Source organism: Anomaloglossus baeobatrachus, chromosome 5, assembly GCF_048569485.1.
Source record: "Anomaloglossus baeobatrachus isolate aAnoBae1 chromosome 5, aAnoBae1.hap1, whole genome shotgun sequence".
Classification (NCBI taxonomy): Eukaryota; Metazoa; Chordata; class Amphibia; order Anura; family Aromobatidae; genus Anomaloglossus; species Anomaloglossus baeobatrachus.
The window spans coordinates 25891201-25915911 of record NC_134357.1 but is presented as its reverse complement, the minus strand read 5'-3'; the positions used below and the strand labels follow the sequence as shown (position 1 = coordinate 25915911).

The window sequence follows — 24711 nt, the reverse complement described above, 5'->3', positions numbered from 1 at the left end:
TGTGAAGATCAGACTTTGATAGATCCCTATTACTTAAATAAAACAGGTGAACCTCTCACACTTGATTGTCAACCCATTGATTAAAACACCAGAGTCCAATTTTACCTTCACATTATCTGCTAATGCTAAAGTTTCAAATACATTTGCCACTGACATATGTTTGATATTGGAAGATTTTCTTACCTTAAATGACTGCGTATATACTCGAGTATAAGCCGACCCGAGTATAAGTCGAAACAACTAATTTAACACAAAAAAACTGGGTAAACTTATTGACTCGAGTATAAACCTAGGATTATAAGACAAATTTAGAGAAGGAAAATTTGAAAAAAATAATTTTTAATGTTAAAATGGGGTTGCCTCTTATAATACTAGTGTGTCTTATATTAGTGAGCTCACCAGGGCGGCGCGGTGGTGGTAGTAGAGTGGCTCAGGAGGCTGGGTCAGCGATGCTGCGGGCTCGAAGGACGTGGGTGTCCGCTAATCGGGAGGGTCATAGGACGGAAGGTCGGCAATACTTATAGCTTGGGGGTGTAGTGGCTGAGGAGGGTCGGTGATACTGGGGATGCAGGGGTGTTGCGGTGGGCCCCAATGAGCCTGCCGGTGGCCTGTGGGCTCCATTGAGGTGGCGGCTGATGTGATAGACTTCAAGAAAATGGCAGCGAAAGCGGCGCATGCGCAGATTGAGATTTCGGCTCTCCAATATCTCAATCTGCACATGCGCTGTTTCAATGGACAATTTTCTTGAAATCTATCATGTCAACCACTGGCTGGCTCAACGGAGCCCACAGGCCACCGGCAGGTTCAATGGGGTACGTTGTCTGCCGGCAAGCTCAATGACGCCTGCCGCTACACCCCTTAGCCCCCAGTATCACTGACCCTTCTGAAACGTGACACCACCGCAGCAGCCCTGAGCCACAATATCGCCGACCCTCTGTCCTTTTACCCCTCTCCGTTGCGCCGACCCTATAAGCTTTATCCGGATTATAAGACGCACCCCAATTTTTTCTCAAGTTTTGAGGGGAAAATGCATTTTATAATCCGGAAGTGGGACCCGCACTCGACTATAAGCCGAAGGGGACTTTTTCAGGACTTTTTCGCTTATACACAAGTATATACGGTAAAGCCCGCTTTACACACTACAATATATCTTACGATGTGTCGGCGGGGTCACGTCGTAAGTGACGCACATCCGGCATTGTAAGGTACATTGCAGTGTGTAACAGCTACATGCGATTGCGAATGAACGGTAAAACGTTCATCACACGCACATCGTTCATTCCTCATGGATTGAACATCAGGTTGTTCATCGTACCCGGGGTAGCACACATCGCAGCGTGTGACACCCCGGGAACGATGAACAAATCTTACCTGCGTCCCGCTGACAATGCGGAAGGAAGGAGGTGGGCGGGATGTTTATGTCCCGCTCATCTCCGCCCCTCCGCTTCTATTGGCCGGCTGCCGCGTGACGTCGCTGTGACGCCGAACGTCCCTCCCACTCCAGGAAGTGGACGTTCGCCGCCCACATCGAGGTCGTATGGACGGGTAAGTACGTGTGACGGGGGTTAATCGTTTGTGTGGCACATTCAACAAAATTGAACGTGCAACACATACGATGGGGGCGGTTACGATATCGTATGCGAAATCGTAACATGTAAAGCAGGCTTTAGTCTAATATTTTTTGATTAATTTGTTTTATGATATTTTTCTTTACCGACGTTTAGAACTTGTGTAAAAATCTGATACAATTTTAGGTCAAATTTATGCAGAAATATGGAAAATTCTGAAGGGTTCACAAACTTTCAAGTATTCAGTCCCTGCCATGTGAGGTTTTTTCTGCCCAGTTGCCAAAGCGCAGTATAACTGGCCCGAGTCCTGCGGTTGAGACCTGTGACTTACCAACAATGAAATGTAGGAAATGGATTTGTTTCCGTCTAACGACCTTGACAAACCCTGGTGTAGCTCCGGCTGTGAGACATGTGGGGAAATTTTACTGCAAAAAAAAATAATAAAAAAACACAAACTAAAATATATTTGTAGGAACCTCAGAAACGAGTCATTGATTTACCACCCGGGCACTGCCAGCATTCCTGGGAAAGTCCCAAGTGTCCTCCTGTCTGTCTTATAAGAATTATCACTTATCCGATGCCAGTTACTTAATGTCATTTACAATCATAATAAGCAGTTAATACATTACTTATCCTGGACTGATCCAGAGTATTATACCCCGGAGCTGCACTCACCATTCTGCTGGTGCAGTCACTGTGTACATACTGTACATTAGATTACTGATCCTGTACTGATCCTAAGTTACACCATGTATTTTACTCCAGAGCTGCACTCACTATTCTGCTGGTGCAGTCACTGTGTGCATACATTACATTACTGATCCTGAGTTACATCCTATATTATACTCCAGAGCTGCACTCACTATTCTGCTGGTGCATAATGGTGTAATATCCCCCAGAGCTGATTAATAAGTACTAAAATCAAACTAAAAATAAAAAGCTGCCCGAATCTTTTTATCAGATGGAGTTCTGCACAAACTTCGCTGACTGTCATGGCCGCATTGGGCTCTGCTCAGATTGCAGATTCTGACACTCTGCCCGATGGTTTCTCTGGTGTCTGGGATCAACACAGGCAGACTCAGGCGTCAAACTGCTGTGTGCTGATTCATAAGCAGGCTTGCAAGAGTTAATCTGTGCTAGTCTGCTTGCTTTTTTAATGAAATGTTGCGGGGAAACGTATTACATCTGCTCCCCTCCTATTTATACTGGTGGAATACTTCTACCCATGCCAGCTATAGTTTATTGTGTAATGGTCTGTGAAGTGTGGTGTCCCAGACTCTCTGGTGAAAGTTGTGTTTAGTAGTGCTTTTGGCTTGTTGCAGTTGTGGAGTTTGCCCCTGTTATATTGTACTTCCTTCCTGCTCTTATTTTCCTCCTCAATCTCTTATTGTCTTATCCTGTGTGCGTGCTGTGTGACAGAGTTTTGCTTTTTCCTTGTCTGTCTTTATCTTTGGTTTCACCACACTCCTGTCCTGTCCCTCCCTGGGGGAGGGGAAGAGGAAATTAGATCAGGACTGGTCAGGATCAGGGCCAAGAAGGAGACTCAAACCTCTCCACCCTCAGAAGTATCCCTGAGAATTGGTGTTCAAAAATGAATTTTGAAAGGTCATTTCTAAAACAAGATCTTCCTTTTGTGTACAACATTCAGTCTGTGCTTGCTGGGATCATTTCCAATGCTTTGAAATATTTTATTCCCATCAGGTTGACTGACTATCAACTTAACTTGGGATATTCCCGTTGGCCAACAACAGTCAGCGAGGTAAGAGGAGGCGCACACTAAATTATAAAGAACACATGAAGGAAATTGATGTAATCCAGTGTAACCGCTATAAATATATTACATGAATTATATGGTATTTACAAATCAACAGTAAAGACTGCAAACACAATACTACAGTGCCTTGCGAAAGTATTCACCCCCTTCAATTTTTCAACTTTTTCTCACATTTCAGGCTTCAAACATAAAGATATAAATGTTAATGTTCTGGTGAAGAATCAACAACAAGTGGTACACAATTGTGAAGGTGAACGATATTTATTGTTTATTTTAAACTTTTATAAAAAAATAAATAACTGAAAATTGTGGCGTGCAATATTATTCATCCCCTGTAAGTTAATACTTTGTAGCGCCCCCTTTGGCTGCGATTACAGCTGCAGTCTCTTGGGGTATGTCTCTGTCAGTTTTGCACATGGAGAGACTGAAATTCTTGCCCATTCTTCCTTTGTAAACAGCTGGAGCTGAGTGAGGTTGGATGGAGGCGTTTGTGAACAGCAGTTTTCAGCTCTTTCCACAGATTCTCGATTGGGTTCAGGTCTGGACTGTGACTTGGCCATTCTAACACCTGGATATGTTTATTTGTGAACCATTCCATTGTAGATTTTGCTTTATGTTTGGGATCATTGTCTTGTTGGAAGACAAATCTCTATCCCAGTCTCAGGTCTTTTGCAGACTCCAACAGGTTTTCTTCAAGAATGGTCCTGTATTTGTCTCCATTCATCTTCCCATACATTTTATCCATCTCCCCTGTCCTTGCTGAAGAAAAGCAGGCCCAAACCATGATGCTGCTGCCACCATGTTTGACAGTGGGGATGGTGTGTTCAGGGTGATGAGCTGTGTTGCTTTTACACCAAACATATCGTTCAGCATTGTGCCCAAATAGTTTGATTTTGGTTTCATCTGAGCAGAGCCCCTTCTTCCACATGTTTGGTGTCTCCAGGTGGTTTGTGGCAAACTTTAAACAACACTTTTTATGGATATCTTTGAGAAATGGCTTTCCTCTTGCCACTCTTCCATAAAGGCCAGATTTGTGCAGTGTACGACTGATTGTTGTGCTATGGACAGACTCTCCCACCTCAGCTGTAGATCTCTGCAGATCATCCAGAGTGATCATGGGCCTCTTGGCTGCATCTCTGATCAGTCTTCTCCTTGTTTGAGATGATAGTTTGGATGGACGGCCGGGTCTTGGTAGATTTGCAGTATTATGATGCTCCTTCCATTTCAATATGATCGCTTGCACAGTGCTTCTTGGGATGTTTAAAGTTTTGGAAATCTTTTTGTAACCAAATTTGGTTTTAATCTTCTCCACAACAGTATCATGGACCTGCCTGTTGTGTTCCTTGGTCTTCATGATGCTCTCTGCGCTTTACACAGAACCCTGAGACTATCACAGAGCAGTGCATTTATACGGAGACTTCATTACACACAGGGGATTATATTTATCATCAGTCATTTAGGACAACATTGGATCATTCAGAGATCCTCAATCAACTTCTGGAGTGAGTTTGCTGCTCTGAAAGTAAAGGGGATGAATAATATTGCACGCCCCCATTTTCAGTTTATTCTTTTTTGAAAAAATTTAAAATAAGCAATAAATTTTGTTCAACTTCACAATTGTGTCCACTTGTTGTTGACACATCCTCTATATACTACACCACACAGGACACATCCTCTATATACTACACCACACAGGACACATCCTCTATATACTACACCACACAGGACACATCCTCTATATACTACACCACACAGGACACATCCTCTATATACTACACCACACAGGACACATCCTCTATATACTACACCACACAGGACACACCCTCTATATACTACACCCCACAGGACACATCCTCTATATACTACACCATACAGGACACATCCTCTATATACTACACCATACAGGACACATCCTCTATATACTACACCATACAGGACACATCCTCTATATACTACACCACACAGGACACATCCTCTATATACTACACCATACAGGACACATCCTCTATATACTACACCACACAGACACACCCTCTATATACTACACCACACAGGACACATCCTCTATATACTACACCATACAGGACACATCCTCTATATACTACACCACACAGACACACCCTCTATATACTACACCACACAGACACACCCTCTATATACTACACCACACAGGACACATCCTCTATATACTACACCATACAGGACACATCCTCTATATACTACACCACACAGGACACATCCTCTATATACTACACCACACAGGCACATCCTCTATATACTACACCACACAGGACACATCCTCTATATAGTATACCACACAGGACACATCCTCTATATACTACACCACACAGGACACATCCTCTATATACTACACCATACAGCACACATCCTCTATATACTACACCACACAGGAGACATCCTCTATATACTACATCACACAGGAGACATCCTCTATATACTACACCACACAGGACACATCCTCTATATACTACACCACACAGGGCACACCCTCTATATACTACACCACACAGGACACATCCTCTATATACTACACCACACAGGACACATCCTCTATATACTACACCACACAGGACACATCCTCTATATACTACACCACACAGGACACATCCTCTATATAGTATACCACACAGGACACATCCTCTATATACTACACCACACAGGACACATCCTCTATATACTACACCACACAGGCACATCCTCTATATACTACACCACACAGGACACATCCTCTATATAGTATACCACACAGGACACATCCTCTATATACTACACCATACAGCACACATCCTCTATATACTACACCACACAGGAGACATCCTCTATATACTACATCACACAGGAGACATCCTCTATATACTACATCACACAGGAGACATCCTCTATATACTACACCACACAGGACACATCCTCTATATACTACACCACACAGGACACATCCTCTATATAGTATACCACACAGGACACATCCTCTATATACTACACCCCACAGGACACATCCTCTATATACTACACCACACAGGAGACATCCTCTATATACTACACCACACAGGACCCATCCTCTATATACTACACCACACAGGACCCATCCTCTATATACTACACCACACAGGACCCATCCTCTATATACTACACCACACAGGACACATCCTCTATATACTACACCACACAGGACACATCCTCTATATACTACACCACACAGGACCGATCCTCTATATACTACACCACACAGGACACACCCTCTATATACTACACCACACAGGACACACCCTCTATATACTACAGCACACAGACACACCCTCTATATACTACACCACACAGGACACATCCTCTATATACTACACCACACAGGACACATCCTCTATATACTACACCACACAGGACACATCCTCTATATACTACACCACACAGGACACATCCTCTATATACTACACCATACAGGACACATCCTCTATATACTACACCATACAGGACACATCCTCTATATACTACAGCACACAGACACACCCTCTATATACTACACCACACAGGACACATCCTCTATATACTACACCACACAGGACACATCCTCTATATACTACACCACACAGGACACATTCTCTATATACTACACCACACAGGACACATCCTCTATATACTACACCACACAGGACACATCCTCTATATACTACACCACACAGGACCCATCCTCTATATACTACACCACACAGGACCCATCCTCTATATACTACACCACACAGGACCCATCCTCTATATACTACACCACACAGGACCCATCCTCTATATACTACACCACACAGGACACATCCTCTATATACTACACCACACAGGACCCATCCTCTATATACTACACCACACAGGACCCATCCTCTATATACTACACCACACAGGACACACCCTCTATATACTACACCACACAGGACACACCCTCTATATAGTATACCACACAGGACACATACTCTATATACTACACCACACAGGACACATCCTCTATATATTATACTATACAGGAGACATCCTCTATATACTACACCCCACATGACACATCCTCTATATACCACACCCCACAGGACACATCATCTATTTACTAAACCACATTGGACACATCCTATATGTACTACACCAAACAGACACGATCCGCTATATATTACACCGCACAGGACAGATCCTTTATACACTACACCGCACATGGCACATTTTCTATATAGTACATCCCACAGGAGACATCCTCTATATATTACACCACACAGGACACATTCTCTATATACTACATCACTTAGGAGTGCTGTTAAACAGTGTTAATGAGGCTTTGTTGCTTGTGTAAATACTAAATGTTAAAGGGAATCTGTCAGATATGTAATCCAAGAGCAGCATGATGTATTTATTTACTATTTTCACTTATACAGCACCATTAATTCCGCAGCACTTTAAAGACATGATCATCACTGTCCCATTGGGGCTCACAATCTAAATTCCTTATCAGAATGTCTTTGGAGTGTAAGATGAAATTGGAGTATGGGCGATTATAAAAACTCCTTGCAGATATTGTTTTTGGTGGGATTTGAACCTAGGACCACAGCTCTACAAAGCAGCAGTACTAACCACTGAGCCACCATGCTCTCCATATATGAGGCAGAACTCTTGAGTCCAGTGATTTGTCCCTTACTAGGCTGTGTTTTTCTGTTTAAATACAATCAGTGTTTTATCAGCATGAGGTTATCACTATAGGAGAACTGGCTCCAGCACTGATTAGCAGCTTTCTGTCTACACTGTACATGTTCATGTTACAGCAGAGAAATCTGTGATACTACATAACTGCTGCAGTAAACTAAGCGATACATTACTGGAATCAGGTTATCTGTCCCTACCGCATACTGCTGTCAGATTACATAGCAAAAAAAACAGCTGACAAATTCCTTTTAAAAATTGACTTATGTTATAATATTAGGAATAACTATGTATGTAGAAATTTTAGTAAAATGACAAACCCCTACTAATATTTCCTTTCTTGTTAAATAACCTTCTGTATTCTTTACTCATTACTTTCTGTTCTGCCGAGTTCTAAATTGAAATTCTCTTTTAATTCCTCACTTTTTGATGGAATTTATAACATTTATTTGACATTTATTGTATTCAGTTACTTTGCAAGATGAACTATTTACAAGAATTCTATTTATATTTTGTGTGTTATTATTATTATTTATTATTATAGCGCCATTTATTCCATGGCGCTTTACAAGTGAAAGAGGGTATACGTACAACAATCATTAACAGTACAAGACAGACTGGTATAGGAGGAGAGAGGACCCTGCCCGCGAGGGCTCACAGTCTACAGGGAATGGGTGATGGTACAATAGGTGAGGACAGAGCTGGTTGCGCAGTGGTCTACTGGGCTGAGGGCTATTGTAGGTTGTAGGCTTGTTGGAAGAGGTGGGTCTTGAGGTTCCTCTTGAAGCTTTCCACGGTAGGGGAGAGTCTGATGTGCTGAGGTAGAGCGTTCCAGAGTATGGGGGATGCACGGGAGAAATCTTGTACACGATTGTGGGAAGAGGAAATAAGAGAGGAGCAGAGAAGGAGATCTTGTGAGGATCTAAGGTTGCGTGCAGGTAGGTACTGGGAGACTAGGTCACAGATGTAGGGAGGAGACAGGTTGTGGATGGCTTTGTATGTCATGGTTAATGTTTTGAACTGGAGTCGTTGGGCGATGGGAAGCCAGTGAAGGGATTGGCAGAGTGGCGAGGCTGGGGAGTAGCGAGGGGAGAGGTGGATTAAGCGGGCTGCAGAGTTTAGGATAGATTGGAGGGGTGCAAGAGTGTTGGAAGGGAGGCCAGAGAGCAGGAGGTTGCAGTAGTCGAGGCGGGAGATGATGAGGGCATGCACTAATGTTTTTGAAGATTGTGTGTCATTGAGTTCTATCACCGTAGTGATTCACGGAATGGAATGAAGCTGTGATCTAAGCACTGGCCAAGATTGTCCTTCCTCGAGGCATAAAATTCACTCAATAAAGTCTAGGACCCCTCGGGTGAAATAATTGTGACTTAAGTCCCCTTTTGCACCATATCTATTGCTTATTGCATCTGCTGCTTGCACGCACATCTATTAAGGGTGCTTTTCACGCTGCAACATCGCTAATGATATATCATCGGGGTCACGTCGTTAGTGACGCACATCCGGCGCCATTAGCGACATCGCAGCGTGTAAGCCCTAGGAGCGACGATCAACGATCGCAAAAACGTCAAAAATCGTTGCTCATTGAGGCGTCGCTCCTTTCCTTAATATCGTTGCTGCTGTAGGTACGATGTTGTTCGTCGTTCCTGCGGCAACATACATCGCTATGTGTGACACCGCAGGAACGACGAACATTTCATTAACTGTGTCCACCGGAAAAGAAGGAAGAAAGGAGGTGGGCGGGTTCTTCCGCCCGCTCATCTCCGCCCCTCCGCTTCTATTGGACGGCTGCCGTGTGACGTCGCTGTGACGCCGCTCGAACCGCCCCCTTAGAAAGGAGGCGGATCGCCGGCCAGAGCGACGTCGCAGGGCAGGTAAGTCCGTGTGACGGGTGTAAGCGAGGTTGTGCGCCATGGGCAGCGATTTGCCCGTGTCGCACAACCGACGGGTGCGGGTACGCTCGCTAGCGATATCGGTACCGATATCACAGCATGTAAAGTACCCTTTAGTTTTTTTCATTACAACCTACAAATGAACCGTCTGCCTTGTGTTATTTTTTTTTATGTGTAATAACAACCAAAATGTTTCCTGTTTACAGCACTGGGTGCTTCAAACATTGTCGAATTCCAATACAACCAAAAGGTAAGACATTAATATTAAGGCTATGTGCACACGCTGGATCCAAACTGCACCTTGTCACAGAGAGCCTGGAAATGTAAAAAAACAAAACAAAAATAAACGCTTGTGCATATTTGATGCGATTTTGTTAATGCATTTTGTAAAGGAGAAACAATTCTGCCGCTGGACCCGCCTCTTCCCGTTGCCCTGGTGCGGTGGCAAATGTAATAAGTAAGTTATAATAAGGAGTTAATGGCAGTCCACAGCAGCCACTAAGTCCTAGATTAGTGATGGCAGGCGTCTATGAGATCCCCATCACTAATCTGTAAGTGAAAGTAAATAAACACAAACACCTCAAAAATCCTTTATTTGGAATAAAATACAAAAAGCCCCCTTTTTCACCACTTTATTAACCCCCAAACACCCGTGCAGATCCGACTTAATCCACACGAGGTCCCACTGCGATTCAGCTCTGCTATGCCCCTGTCCTGTCAGAGTGAGCGTCATAGAGCATGACTGATCACTGTGAGTGCAGACAGAGCCGTGCGATCAGAATGAACTCGGGTAAACCCCTGACATCACAGTTACAGGCCCCGCAGGACGGCGTGTGTCACAGCAGTGACGTCACAGGTTCACCCGCGTTCATGCTGAGTGATGTGCCCTCAGATCGTGCTGTCAGTTCTGTAGCAGCCTGGTGAGAGAGAGAGTAAATCTGAATTCTCACAGACTTTGCTGGGAAGTCAAAAGTCAGAACTTGCTGACAACAAAACTGCACCAAAAAACACGGCAAAAAAACGCAGCATGCGCATATAGCCAAAAGGGGGCTTTACATGCAGCGATATCGTCAGCGATATTGCTGGTGAAAGCACCTGCCCCCGTCGTTTGTGCGTCACGGGCAAATCGCTGCCCGTGGCGCACAATATCATTAGGAGCCATCACACGGACTTACCTGCCTAGCGACGTCGCTGTGGCTGGCGAATTGCCTCCTTTCTAAGGGGGCGGTTCATGCGGCGTCACAGCGCCGTCACTAAGTGGCTGCCGAATAGAAGTGGAGGGGCGGAGATGAGGGGCTGGAACATCCGACCCACCTTCTTCCTTCCTCACTGCCGGCGGCCGCAGGTAAGCTGTAGTTCGTTGTTCCCGAGGTGTCATACACAGCGATGTGTGCTGCCTCGGGAACGACGAACAACCTGCGTCCTCAACAATCAACGATTTTTTTAAAATAAACGATGGACGATTTGGTGAGTATTTTCCATCGTTAATGGTCGCTCGTTGGTGTCAAACGCAACGACGTCGCTAACTATGCCGGATGTGCATCACGGAATCCGTGACCCTGGCGATATATCGTTAGATACGTCGTTGCGTGTAACGGGGCCTTAAGTCTTGCCATTATTATAATTCTAAAATGGAGTTCCCCATTTATGTTTTCACTTATCCCTATCTTTTTGGCATGACAGACGCCATCTGTCAGACATCATATTAGTCAAGATGGCGATCTAGTCAGTATACAAATAAAATAAATGGGTCTTGTTTAAAAAGTAAGTCTTTAAAATGTTTATGAAGTTTTTGTTGAAGAGTCTAAAGGGTGCTTTACACGCTGCAACATCGCTAGCGATCTCGTTAGCGATGTGACACGCCAGATCTGCCGAGATCACACATGTGACTGGCGCTATAAAAACGACCTATGTGCGATCTCGGCAGATCTGGCATGTCACATCGCTAACGAGATCGCTAGCGATGTTGCAGCGTGTAAAGCACCCTTCATGGTAAGTGTGCTAGAAGCCAGAAATATTACTAATTATTTTCTGACTAAAACCCTATTGATATGTAGGAGAAGCTTATTTCAAGGTGCCTTTTCTGTGCTATTAAGAAATCAAGTCAATTTTAACGGATATTGAATTGCTGAAATATTTATATGTGATGATATAATCAAATGAAATTCACCTTGATCACTTTAAGTGACTTTTATTATTCTTTTATTGACCTTGGGGTGTTACTTATTGATTATTCAGAAGTTAATAAATTAATAAATCCTTGAAGATCATGCAGGCGTTATAAATATGTAGAAAGGCATCTGCTTGGACCCCACTACGGTTCCACATTATGGGTACTTTCCAAAGATCCAAATAACTATCCATGCAGGAGAAATTACAGAAGAATAATGACAAATGATAACCATAAGAAAATGAGCATTGATCTGATAATTTGGGCTTCAAAGTCCCTCATAAACATGTAAAATGTACTCAGCAATGCCTGTCTAGTTGCAATGAGAATAAAAAAGACAATCTTATACACCTCTAGGAATCTGTTGTCAACAGGGAGAAAGAACAGCTGACATATCTAAATTCAATATGTTAACCCCTCATTTACTGTTTGTCAGACATCTAGAGATTGTTAGGTTAACACGCTGTATATTAAATCATAGGCTTATCTAAGGGTGGGCAATTAATTTTCCAGAGGGGCTGCATGAGAGACCATGGCTGGTGCGGAGGCCGAACCAATAGGCTGAAATTAACCCTGCTTGATATTAATATTAACATATTAATTCTAAGTATTATTTTAGAATAATATTACTTGTATCACTTAATATTGAACAGAATTAAGTATGGTGACATCTCATTATATAACGTATGAGCCCACACATAGCTCCCTACATACAGGATGAGCCCACACATAGCTCCCTACATACAGGATGAGCCCTCACACACCCCCAGATACAGTATAAACCCCCATATAGCCCAATATACAGTGTCTGCCCTCCACATAGCCTCTCTATATACAGTGTGAGCCTCCATATAACCCCTCTATATACAATGTTAGCCCCCACATATCTCCTCTGGTGTGGGACCCAATATAGCCCCTCTATATACAGCGTGCGCCCCCATATAGCCTCCTATATACAGGATGAGCCATCACATAGCCTTCTAATTGCAGCATGAACCCCACATAGCCTCCTATATACATTATGAGCCCCACTTAGTTTCCTATATACAGTGCGAGTCCTACATAGCCTCCTAGATACATTTCTTTGCTCCACCATAGCTTCCTATATAGATTTCTTAGCCCCCCACATAGTTCCCTATAAACATTATGAGTTCCCATATAGCTTCATACGTACATACATGCAAACAGCCCATACACATGAAAAAACTCACCACATACTTACCTCGTTTTCATTCCCCTGGAGCTCTGCTTTAGCCTCTGGTGCACTGATGCTCTGCACAGCACAGGGGATTATGTGACGTCATCGCATCTGCTGTGCCTTACGCTGTTTGGTGTAAGATGGAGCCAGCGCTGCCGTCCTCCACCAATGTATTCAGCACCGTCTGCATACTGAGGATGCAAATAGCAGTTAGCAGTTACATCGGACGGCAGGCTGCAGCAGCGGAGGACAGGAACAGCCAAAGGGGCAAGATGTGGCTTGCAGACCACACTTTGCCCAGCCCTGAATTATCCCATCAAAATTAGTGAAAAGGATTATCCTTAATATATAATGTAAAGAGAGCACTTATAAAGTTTCTTATCACTTGAAAAGGTTATGAAAGACAAATTAGGATATAATAATCTGGTTGACCATCGGGGTCTATGCAGACCCCACTACGGTTCCACATGATGGATAATTTTCAGAGATCCAAACAACTATTTATGCAGGGGAAATATCAGAATAGTACTGGCAAAAAGGATGGCATAAGGCAAATGGCCATGGGTCTGACAGTTTTTGCTTCAAAGTGCCTCATAAATATGCAAGATTTGCTTAGTTATGCCTGTTTATTGCAATGAAGAGGTGGAAAACAGAGGATGCCAGACATTTCTTTGAACGTGTTGTCAACTGGAGAGAACAGGATCAGGCACATGTATATTTAGGCATATCTGACTTCACTAAGCTCACCCTACTTTCTCAGACACCTAGTGACTCAGGTTTACCCCTTTATAAATTAAATTATGGGATGAGCCCATTATAATCAGTTTACAGTGTTGGCTTTAATGTAAAGTGAATGGACAGCTAAAGAGAACAGTTATAAAGCTATTCATTAATGGAAATAAGTAGGAAGGATAATTTAGGCTATGGTAATGGGGTTGGCTTTGTCTTGTTGGTGCAGTTTTGATCACACACTGACCAGCACCTATAACCATACAATGGCTGCTGGTGGAAGAGCATGTAACCAGACCAGTCCATAAGACAATTGTAAACTAAACTGACATGGGAAAGCTTTTCTATTGGAGCCGATGGACTGGTCTGGTCACATATTTCCCACCAGTATGTCTTTGGAGCGTGGGAGGAAGCTGTAATACCTGTAAATACGGGGAGAACATACAAACTCTTTGTCGATGTTGTCCTTCGTGGGGTCTCCGAAAGCATCAGTGCTAACCACTGAGCCACTATTTACAATAACACTTCCAAAGTAATAGCGGGTTGAAAGTGAGGGTATAAGGATCCTAAATTACAACAAACATGGCTGTTTTCTGCTTCAAAAACAGTGCCACACCTGTCCACAGGTTGCATACGGTATTGCATCTGCGACCCATGAATTTCAATGGAGCTCAGCTACAATACCATTTTATATCATTTTGTGATTTAATCACATTTGAAGCCAAATTTTTGCAGAAATTCATAAAGTCTTAACTAAGTTTTGAATAACAGTGAAACATTTTAGGGTTAATTGGAGATATAAAAAATAGTTTTAACCCATTTATTATTCAGTATTTGTGACTCAGCATTGCTTTCCCCGGGGCAGATTTCTCTCCTGTTCGCCGAGACATATTAGTCCCACCCTTGCTGCTAATGAGTAAATTATTATTATTTTTATCCTGTGGAAACGTGTTATGGGTGACGGGAACAAATTTTTGGACGGCAGGTGTTTAATGCGCTGGAGGGGAGGCACAGGTTCACTCAGGTCAATGTTTACCCCTTTCAAGGATATTTTTTTATATAGATAGAGACACAGATAGATATTTTATTTTATTATTTTTTTTAGATATTTAGGAATGTAAATATATTTATATACTAGCTGTAATACCCGGCATTACACGGGATAGTAACTAAGTGTCTCTCTGTGTCTTTCTCCCACTCTCCCTCTCTGTCTGTCTCTGTCTCTCTCCCTGTTTGCCTGTCTCATTCTGTTACTCTCTGTCTGTCTCTCTCTCTCTCTGTCTGTCTCTGTTTCCCTCTCTGTCTCGTTCTGTCTCTCTCTGTTTCTCTTTCTGTCTCTCTCTGTCTCTTTCTTTGTTTCTCTGTCTGTGTCTGTCTCTGTGTTTCTCTCTGTCTCTCTGTCTGTCTCTCTATCTCTGTATGTCTCCCTGTCTGTCTTTTTCTCTTTCTGTCTCTCTGTCTCTCTCTGTTTCTCTTTCTGTCTCTCTGTTTCTCTTTCTGTCTCTCTGTTTCTCTTTCTGTCTCTCTGTCTCTCTCTGTTTCTCTTTCTGTCTCTCTGTTTCTCTTTCTGTCTCTCTATCTCTCCCTCTGTCTCTCTCTGTTTCTCTTTCTGTCTCTCTATTTCTCTTTCTGTCTCTCTGTCTCTCTCTGTTTCTCTTTCTGTCTCTCTGTTTCTCTTTCTGTCTCTCTATCTCTCCCTCTGTCTCTCTGTCTGTCTCTGTGTTTCCCTTTGTCTATAGCTCTGTCTATCTCTGTCTCTCTCTGTTTGTCTATCTCTCTAGCTCTGTTTGTCTATCTCTGTCTGTCTCTCTCTGTATGTCTCTGTCTCTCTCTCTCTCTGTTTCTCTTTCTATCTCTCTCTGTCTGTATCTGTGTGTCTCCCTTTGTCTATCTCTCTCTGTCTCTCTCTATCTCTCTCTGTCTATCTCTGTCTCTCTCTATCTCTCTCTGTCTCTCCCTGTCTCTCTGTCTCTCTGTGTCTCCCTTTGTCTATCTCTCTCTGTCTCTCGCTGTCTCTCTGTCTGTCTCTCTGCATCTCCCTCTGTCTCTCTAGCTCTGTTTGTCTATCTCTGTCTGTCTCTCTCTGTATGTCTCTGTCTCTCTCTCTCTCTGTTTCTCTTTCTATCTCTCTCTGTCTGTCTCTGTGTGTCTCCCTTTGTCTATCACTCTCTGTCTCTCTCTATCTCTCTCTGTCTCTCCCTGTCTCTCTGTCTCTCTGTGTCTCCCTTTGTCTATCTCTCTCTGTCTCTCTCTGTCTCTGTCTCTTTGTGTCTCCCTGTGAGGTAAATCCGGAGATATGACGATAAATCATGATATTCAAGTATGTCAGGAAGCCCTCTCCTGGTGTCACCCCCCCTTTCCTTCACACAACTGGTTTAGCAACAAATCCCATGGCCATGTCCTGTGATATGGAAATTAGGTGGCTTAGGGACAATGGACACAGGATGACTCCCTGCCGTCACCCTGTAGTGGGGGCTGCTAGCTAGTTAGCAAGGCTATGGAACTAGCAGACAGAACGACTCCAGTAAAAAATGGTTCATATCTCGCAAGCCATATTTCCGATAAATATGGCAACCATAAAAATGGTGTCTCCGCATGTGGACGATGCCGGCACACCCTTTTTATGGGAGCAGGACATTGGGAAATGCCCCAGGCGTGATATCAGCCAATGGGGAACTGGCAGACAGGTCATGAGTCCCCTCGTTCTGTAGCTAAATTCATAACTGTCACAATGAGAGCATTGGCGTCCGCCTACGACGCTCCCAGGCAAAGTTATGGCCCATATTCCATGTTGGGATATTGTCCATAACTCAAGCCAGGGGTGGAGCAGTGCTCCCTGTGAGGTCACGAAGGTAGGAGGGGACCTGGATCTGCCCAGGTTGATAACCCTACTTCGGCCATTTTCCAGCGTTCTTCTCGCTGGGGGCACGTGTAGGAAACATCTGTGGGAGTTCCTAGAAACCTGGTCTACAGCGCCCCCCTGTGGCCAGACGCACAAGGTAACTGATCAAATTGCATACCTGTTTGTAAACCATGCTTTATCTGTAACTGTACTCTGACATATGTATATTCTGTAGATTCCCTATTGTATATATTGTAGTTTCTAGTGTGCTTTAGGCTGATTAAATTATATAATTAATCTTGGGCTGTTCTGTTATCTCGATCTTGAATCCCACGTCTGTGTGTTCGGCTAATAGTTACCGTGAAGCGGTTGGTGGCAGCGAGTTTGTGCCAAGGATTATTGTGGGGAGGCCAGTGAGATTCGGGGAGATTTTATATATTCCGCCCGCGGAGGTCGGGGGAATATATACCCTATTCTCACCGGGGACCCTTCAATAATCGGCATAAGTAGTATAGCGGCCTCCTTGCTTATTGTCGGGCAATTCCATAATTGGCCTGACTATAAGAGGGGCGCTAGAGAGCGCGTCACGTGCTCTGTCTGTCGGTCGGGAGGTATAAAGGAGGGGTGACCCCCACTTGTTACCCCCCGATTGTGACGTACTGGTAGCCAGCGCGGGGGATTTCTGAGTGACCCCCCCGGTGGTTTGTGACATATTGGTGGCAAGCGGTGGGATCGAGATAATAGTGTGTGTGAGTGTGAGACCCATACTCCCAGACACTAAAGACTGCCTGCAGCAGCTGTGGCTGCTGGGGTCTTCAGACTAGCTCAACACTAGAGTGTCAGAGTGCAGATACTGTAAGGTGTGTGGAGGCATCAGGTGTCAGTTCTGTGTCAGTGACCAAAAGTCTGCAAGAATGGCTGATGGCACCAGGAGCAGAGCTATGCAACTGGCCAATGCTAAGGCAGGAGCCGAAGAGAGGGAGGACGGTGCTGTGGACAGCAATGAGGAGGTTGCCCACGAGTCCTCCAGGAGCTCGACGCCAGAAAACCGTTCTGCCGAGGACATTGCGCAACCTGGCACTGCTGGACAAGATGAGGAGGAGCTCACCCAAGGTTCCTCAACGAGCCAGATGCCAGCCCTCCGCTCTGAAAGGGACAGTGAATCGCCTAGCTCTGCAGCGTGCCGCAGATCACCACGTGCCATTCCACCGAGCCTGGGAGGCTCGGATAGCCTTCTTCAAATGGCTATGGCCCTTCTCCAGGCTGGAGACCAGAAGGGCTACAAGGAACTCCTGGCAGAGCGCAGGGCAGAGCGGCAGGCAGCGCGTGACGCTGAGGCTGCGGAGCGGCACGCAGAGCGTGAGGCTGCCGAGCGAGAGCGGCAGGCAGCGCGTGAAGAGCGAGAGCGAGAGCGACAGGCAGACCGTGACTACCAGCTGCAGCTAGCTCAGCTCCGGCCCTCATCAGCCACACGTGACCTTCGAGACACCAAACTTCCAAAGGTCCGTGTTGAGGACTTCCCAGTGCTGGAGAAGGATGGAGACTTGGACTCTTTCTTGACTGCTTTTGAACGGACTTGCTTGCAGCACCATCTGGACAAGGACCAGTGGGCCAAATACCTGACCCCCCGTTTAAGGGGTAAGGCCCTGGATGTCCTTGGGGACTTGCCTGCTGAGGCAGATCAGGGCTACGACACCATCAAGCGGGCCCTGATCCAACAGTACAACCTCACTCCAGAGTCCTACCGCAAGAAGTTCCGGAGCCTACAGAAGGGACCAAAGGACTCCTGGGCTGACCACCGGCGGGCACTTGCCCGAGCTGCCGACCACTGGACCCAAGGCCTGCAGCTTTCCACCGGACCGGAGATCCTGGACTTGTTCATCACGGAGCAACTCTTGTGGAACTGCCCTGAGGATCTCCGCCAGTTCATCCGAGACCAGAAGCCAAAGGGGTCCACGACTACAGCTGCCAATATGTCACAAACCACCGGGGGGGTCACTCAGAAATCCCCCGCGCTGGCTACCAGTACGTCACAATCGGGGGGTAACAAGTGGGGGTCACCCCTCCTTTATACCTCCCGACCGACAGACAGAGCACGTGACGCGCTCTCTAGCGCCCCTCTTATAGTCAGGCCAATTATGGAATTGCCCGACAATAAGCAAGGAGGCCGCTATACTACTTATGCCGATTATTGAAGGGTCCCCGGTGAGAGTAGGGTATATATTCCCCCGACCTCCGCGGGCGGAATATATAAAATCTCCCCGAATCTCACTGGCCTCCCCACAATAATCCTTGGCACAAACTCGCTGCCACCAACCGCTTCACGGTAACTATTAGCCGAACACACAGACGTGGGATTCAAGATCGAGATAACAGAACAGCCCAAGATTAATTATATAATTTAATCAGCCTAAAGCACACTAGAAACTACAATATATACAATAGGGAATCTACAGAATATACATATGTCAGAGTACAGTTACAGATAAAGCATGGTTTACAAACAGGTATGCAATTTGATCAGTTACCTTGTGCGTCTGGCCACAGGGGGGCGCTGTAGACCAGGTTTCTAGGAACTCCCACAGATGTTTCCTACACGTGCCCCCAGCGAGAAGAACGCTGGAAAATGGCCGAAGTAGGGTTATCAACCTGGGCAGATCCAGGTCCCCTCCTACCTTCGTGACCTCACAGGGAGCACTGCTTCACCCCTGGCTTGAGTTATGGACAATATCCCAACATGGAATATGGGCCATAACTTTGCCTGGGAGCGTCGTAGGCGGACGCCAATGCTCTCATTGTGACAGTTATGAATTTAGCTACAGAACGAGGGGACTCATGACCTGTCTGCCAGTTCCCCATTGGCTGATATCACGCCTGGGGCATTTCCCAATGTCCTGCTCCCATAAAAAGGGTGTGCCGGCATCGTCCACATGCGGAGACACCATTTTTATGGTTGCCATATTTATCGGAAATATGGCTTGCGAGATATGAACCATTTTTTACTGGAGTCGTTCTGTCTGCTAGTTCCATAGCCTTGCTAACTAGCTAGCAGCCCCCACTACAGGGTCACGGCAGGGAGTCATCCTGTGTCCATTGTCCCTAAGCCACCTAATTTCCATATCACAGGACATGGCCATGGGATTTGTTGCTAAACCAGTTGTGTGAAGGAAAGGGGGGGTGACACCAGGAGAGGGCTTCCTGACATACTTGAATATCATGATTTATCGTCATATCTCCGGATTTACCTCACACTCCCTTTGTCTATCTCTCTGTCTATCTCTCTCTTTGTCTCTGTCTTTCTGTCTGTCTCTCGCTGTCTCTCTCTGTCTATCTCTCTGTGTCTCCCTTTGTCTATCTCTCTCTGTCTCTCTTTGTCTCTCTCTTTCTGTCTGTCTCTGTGTCTCAGTCTATGTTCAAAAATAGCAGTTGCACAACAGTAAAGGGAAGGAGGAAAAACAAGAATGTAGATGGTGAATATTGGAATGTGAATACACATTAGGGTACTTTCACACTTGCGTTGGTTTTTTTTTGGCGCAATCCGCTGTCTTGAGAAACAGCGGAATCCGTTAATGGATTCCGTTGTTTCCCATAGATTTGCATTGATGACGGATTGTACCAAAAGTACCTGCGTTGCTTCCGTTGGACGATGCTCCATTGCTTCCGCCGAGCGGCAGCAACGCAGAATGTAACGTTAAATGCTGGCGTCAAAATGACGCCAACCAACGGATTCCGTTGGTTCCGTTAAAATTTATAATGGTTCCCTATGATAGCGGATTCCGTTGCTAAGTGCTTAACAACGGAATCCGCTGCTGGATTCCGCTAATTTCTACTGAGCATGCGCAGAATGAAAAAAAATGAAAAAAGAAATAAAACAGAGCCGACGGATTCCGTTAGCCGGACGCCTAACGAACGCCAAACGGATGCAACGGTCCGTTATTTCACAGGAATCAGCTAACGGATTCCTGTGAAATAACGGACCCGTTGCATCCGTTGACACCACAAAAATAACGGATGCGTCAAAACGACGCAGCAATGGACCCAGCGGATTCAACCCAACGCAAGTGTGAAACTAGCCTTACTGCTAAGAAAATGTGAAAAACTTTCTTTGAAAAATATGAGTTTCTTAGCATGTTCAGTATGCACCAGTTCAGACTATAAGATTAGGAAGTGCCAGCAATTTATAGAGTTTGTCTCTGTCTATGTGTCTGTCTCTCTCCCTCTCTGTCTCTCTCTGTCTGTCTCTGTCTGTCTCTCTGTCTGTCTCTCTGTCTGTCTCTCTCCCTGTCTCTCTCTGTCTGTGTCTCTGTCTATGTGTCTCTCTCTGTCTGTCTCTCTGTCTGTCTCCGTCTGTGTGTCTCTGTCTATGTGTCTGTCTCTGTCTATGTGTCTGTGTCATACTTCTAGTCTTGGTAAATGGGAGTTTTATTGCAGTAGTCCAGTTCTCTCCCTCATCACTTTCGCCTGGACTCTCCCTCTTGGTTTCAGAATTTTCACTTTTTATCTTTTGTTTCTCGTTTTGACAGGAATGGAGTAGCAAAACTCAACATTTACTTTGAAGAAATGAACTACAAAAACATTGAGGAATCTGCTACAATTAATGTAAGTGGACAGAAATTACGACAAAAAAAAATCAAGGCAGACCATGGGTGTATAGGGATAACATTGGTTCTACAGCATAAATACGAAAAATACTAATGGAGCCTTTATGGCAGCACACGGAGGCTGTGCAGCACCATAGGTAATACTCTGAAACATGCTTTGTCATATACATTAGCCCTAAGAATGAGAAAAGAAAGCTGTAAAATGAAGTTTACATTGTGCAAAGAAAGTTAACAGATAATTTCATAAAAATGTAAGTATTAAATAAGGTGTCTTGTCATGGGATGACTGCAGATGACTGCAGGATAGCAAGGGACAGGGGCTCTTATGCTGTCTCTCCTGCTAGGGCACCTTAGGCATTCCCTAACCTCAGGGTTACTCCTAATGGTGGAGATGCCTGAGTCCCGTGCCTGCCTATTCTCTTGTCCAAATCTATTCTGTCCCCAAGCTCCTCAGGGAAGGTAGGGCCAGGATTGTGATGGTAAGACAGGGAAAAAAACAAAACTCAGACACGCTGCAAACTTAAACGGAACAAACAGTAAGAGACTAAAGAGAAAAGCAAAAGCAGGAAGGCTGCAACAAAAAGACATCAAATAGTTGACACCCCAGCAATAATGTACAACAACGTTCAGTAAGTCTGGATCACAACACCTCACCAGATCAGTATAGGTAAGCTATAGCTGGCATTAATGGAATAGTCCATCCAGCATATATTGGAGGGGAGTGAACGTGATTGGCTCCCCCACAGTATGTGATGAAAGAGGCTAACAAGCAGCCCAGCAGAGATTAACTCTTGCTATCCTGTCTAAGCCTGTGGCTCGATGCTTATGTCTCCCTGTGCTGGTCGCAGACCTCAGAGAAGTTAGCAGGCAGAGGGACCAGAATCTGTAGTTTCCACAGATCCTGAAGCAGCTATGACAGCTTGCGATGCCTGCAAAAACCTCCTTGTGACACTCAGTCACAACTTTATGCTTTTAAAGGATAAATTACAACATTTCTAAATTGTTTTAAATTAAATTTGTGGTGATTTTTTTGCAATTAACACAATTTTTTTTCATTGACCACACCCCATTCCTAAGCCACGCCCTAATCTATGCTGTGTTCCCTGCCACTGAGTATGTGTATGGGGCCACTGTCGTGGGAATTAACTCTTTGTTGGAAGGCTGGTTTGCAATAGCTTTGTACGGCACCCAGGAAATTTGCCAACCATTTTGGGAATTCGGGAGATTCACGTAAAAAAGGGAAGCCTCACATCCGGGAAACACAGATTACAGACATTTTATAAAAGCATTGACTTTGTTTCCACACAATAGACAATAAAAGGTAGTTTCCAAATGTGGTTCTGCTCATCTTCCATCACTTTACAAACAATCTAATATATAAAGCTGAGGGTGTGTATGTCTGTGTATGTGTGTGTATGTATATGTATGTGTGCGTGTGTGTGTGTGTATATGGGTGTGTGTGTGTATGTATATGTATGTATATGTATGTGTGCGTGTGTGTGTATGTATATGTATGTGTGTATGTATATGTATGTGTGTTTGTGTGTATGTATGTGTGTATGTATATGTATGTGTGTGTGTATATGTGTGTGTGTGTATGTATATGTATGTGTGTATGTATATGTATGTGTGTTTGTGAGTATATGTGTGTGTGTGTGTATGTATATGTATGTGTGTATGTATATGTATGTGTGTGTGTATTTGTGTGTATGTGTGTTTGTGTGTGTGTGTGTGTGTGTGTGTATATGTACAGTACAGACCAAAAGTTGGACACACCTTCTCATTCAAAGAGTTTACTTTGTTTTCATGACTCTGAAAATGTAGATTCACATTGAAGACATCAAAACTATAAATTAACACATGTGGAATGAAATCATTAACAAAAAACTGTGAAACAACTGAAAATATGTCTTATATTCTAGGTAGCCACCTTCTTTGATTACTACTTTGCACACTCTTGGCATTCTCTTGATGAGCTTCAAGAGGCAGTCACCGGAAATGGTTTTCACTTCACAGGTGTGCCCTGTCAGGTTTAATAAGTGGGATTTCTTGCCATATAAATGGGGTTGGGACAATCAGTTGTGTTCTGCAGAAGTCTGGTGGATACACAGCTGATAGTCCTACTGAATAGACTGTTAGAATTTGTATTATGGCAAGAAAAAAGCAGCTGAGTAAAGAAAAACGAGTGGCCATGAAGGTCAGTCAGTCCGAAAAATTGGGAAAACTTTGAAAATGTCCCCAAGTGCAGTGGCAAAAACTATCAAACGCTACAAAGAAACTGGCTCACATGAGGACCGCCCCAGGAAAGGAAGACCAAGAGTCACCTCTGCTGCGGAGGATAAGTTTATCCGAGTCACCAGCCTCAGAAATCGCAGGTTAACAGCAGCTCAGATTAGAGACTAGGTCAATGCCACACAGAGTTCTAGAAGCAGACACATCTCTAAAACAACTGTTAAGAGGAGACTTTGTGCAGCAGGCGTTCATAATAAAATATCTGCTAGGAAACCACTGCAAAGCACAGGCAACAAGCAGAAGAAACGTGTTTGGGCTAAAGAACACAAGGAATGGACATTAGACCAGTGGAAATCTGTGCTTTGGTCTAATGAGTCCAAATTTGAGGTCTTTGGATCCAACCACCGTGTCTTTGAAGAAAAGGTGAACGGATGGACTCTACATGGCTGGTTCCCACCATGAAGCATGGAGGAGGAGGTGTGATGGTGTGGGGGGGCTTTGCTGGTGACACTGTTGGGGATTTATTCAAAATTGAAGGCTTACTGAACCAGCATGGCTACCACAGCATCTTGCAGCCGCATGCTATTCTATCCAATTTGCGTTTAGTTGGACCATAATTTATTTTTCAACAGGACAATGACCCCAAACACACCTCCAGGCTGTGTAAGGGCTATTTGACTACGAAGGAGAGTGATGGGGTGCTACGCCAGATGACCTGGCCTCCACAGTCACCAGACCTGAACCCAATCGAGATGGTTTGGGGTGAGCTGGACCGCAGAGTGAAGACAAAAGGGCCAACAAGTGCTAAGCATCTCTGGGAACTCCTTCAAGACTGTGGGAAAACCATTTCCGGTGACTACCTCTTGAAGCTCATCAAGAGAATGCCAAGAGTGTGCAAAGCAGTAATCAAAGCAAAAGGTGGCTACTGTGAAGAACCTAGAATATAAGACATATTTTCAGTTGTTTCACACTTTTTTGTTAAGTATTTCATTCCACATGTGTTATTTCATAGTTTTGAT

The 24711-nt window shown here is 44.5% G+C and overlaps 1 protein-coding gene across 1 annotated transcript in view; it reads left to right on the top strand.

Annotated features, from left to right (window-relative positions):
* Nucleotides 1-24711, top strand: part of SCNN1A (sodium channel epithelial 1 subunit alpha) — a 108710-nt gene that overhangs the window by 69252 nt on the left and 14747 nt on the right. Inside the window, exons 10-12 of the mRNA XM_075348339.1 lie at nt 3270-3327; nt 10127-10170; nt 21383-21458. Coding sequence (XP_075204454.1) covers nt 3270-3327; nt 10127-10170; nt 21383-21458 — 178 coding nt within the window. The remainder of the gene's footprint in view (nt 1-3269; nt 3328-10126; nt 10171-21382; nt 21459-24711) is intronic.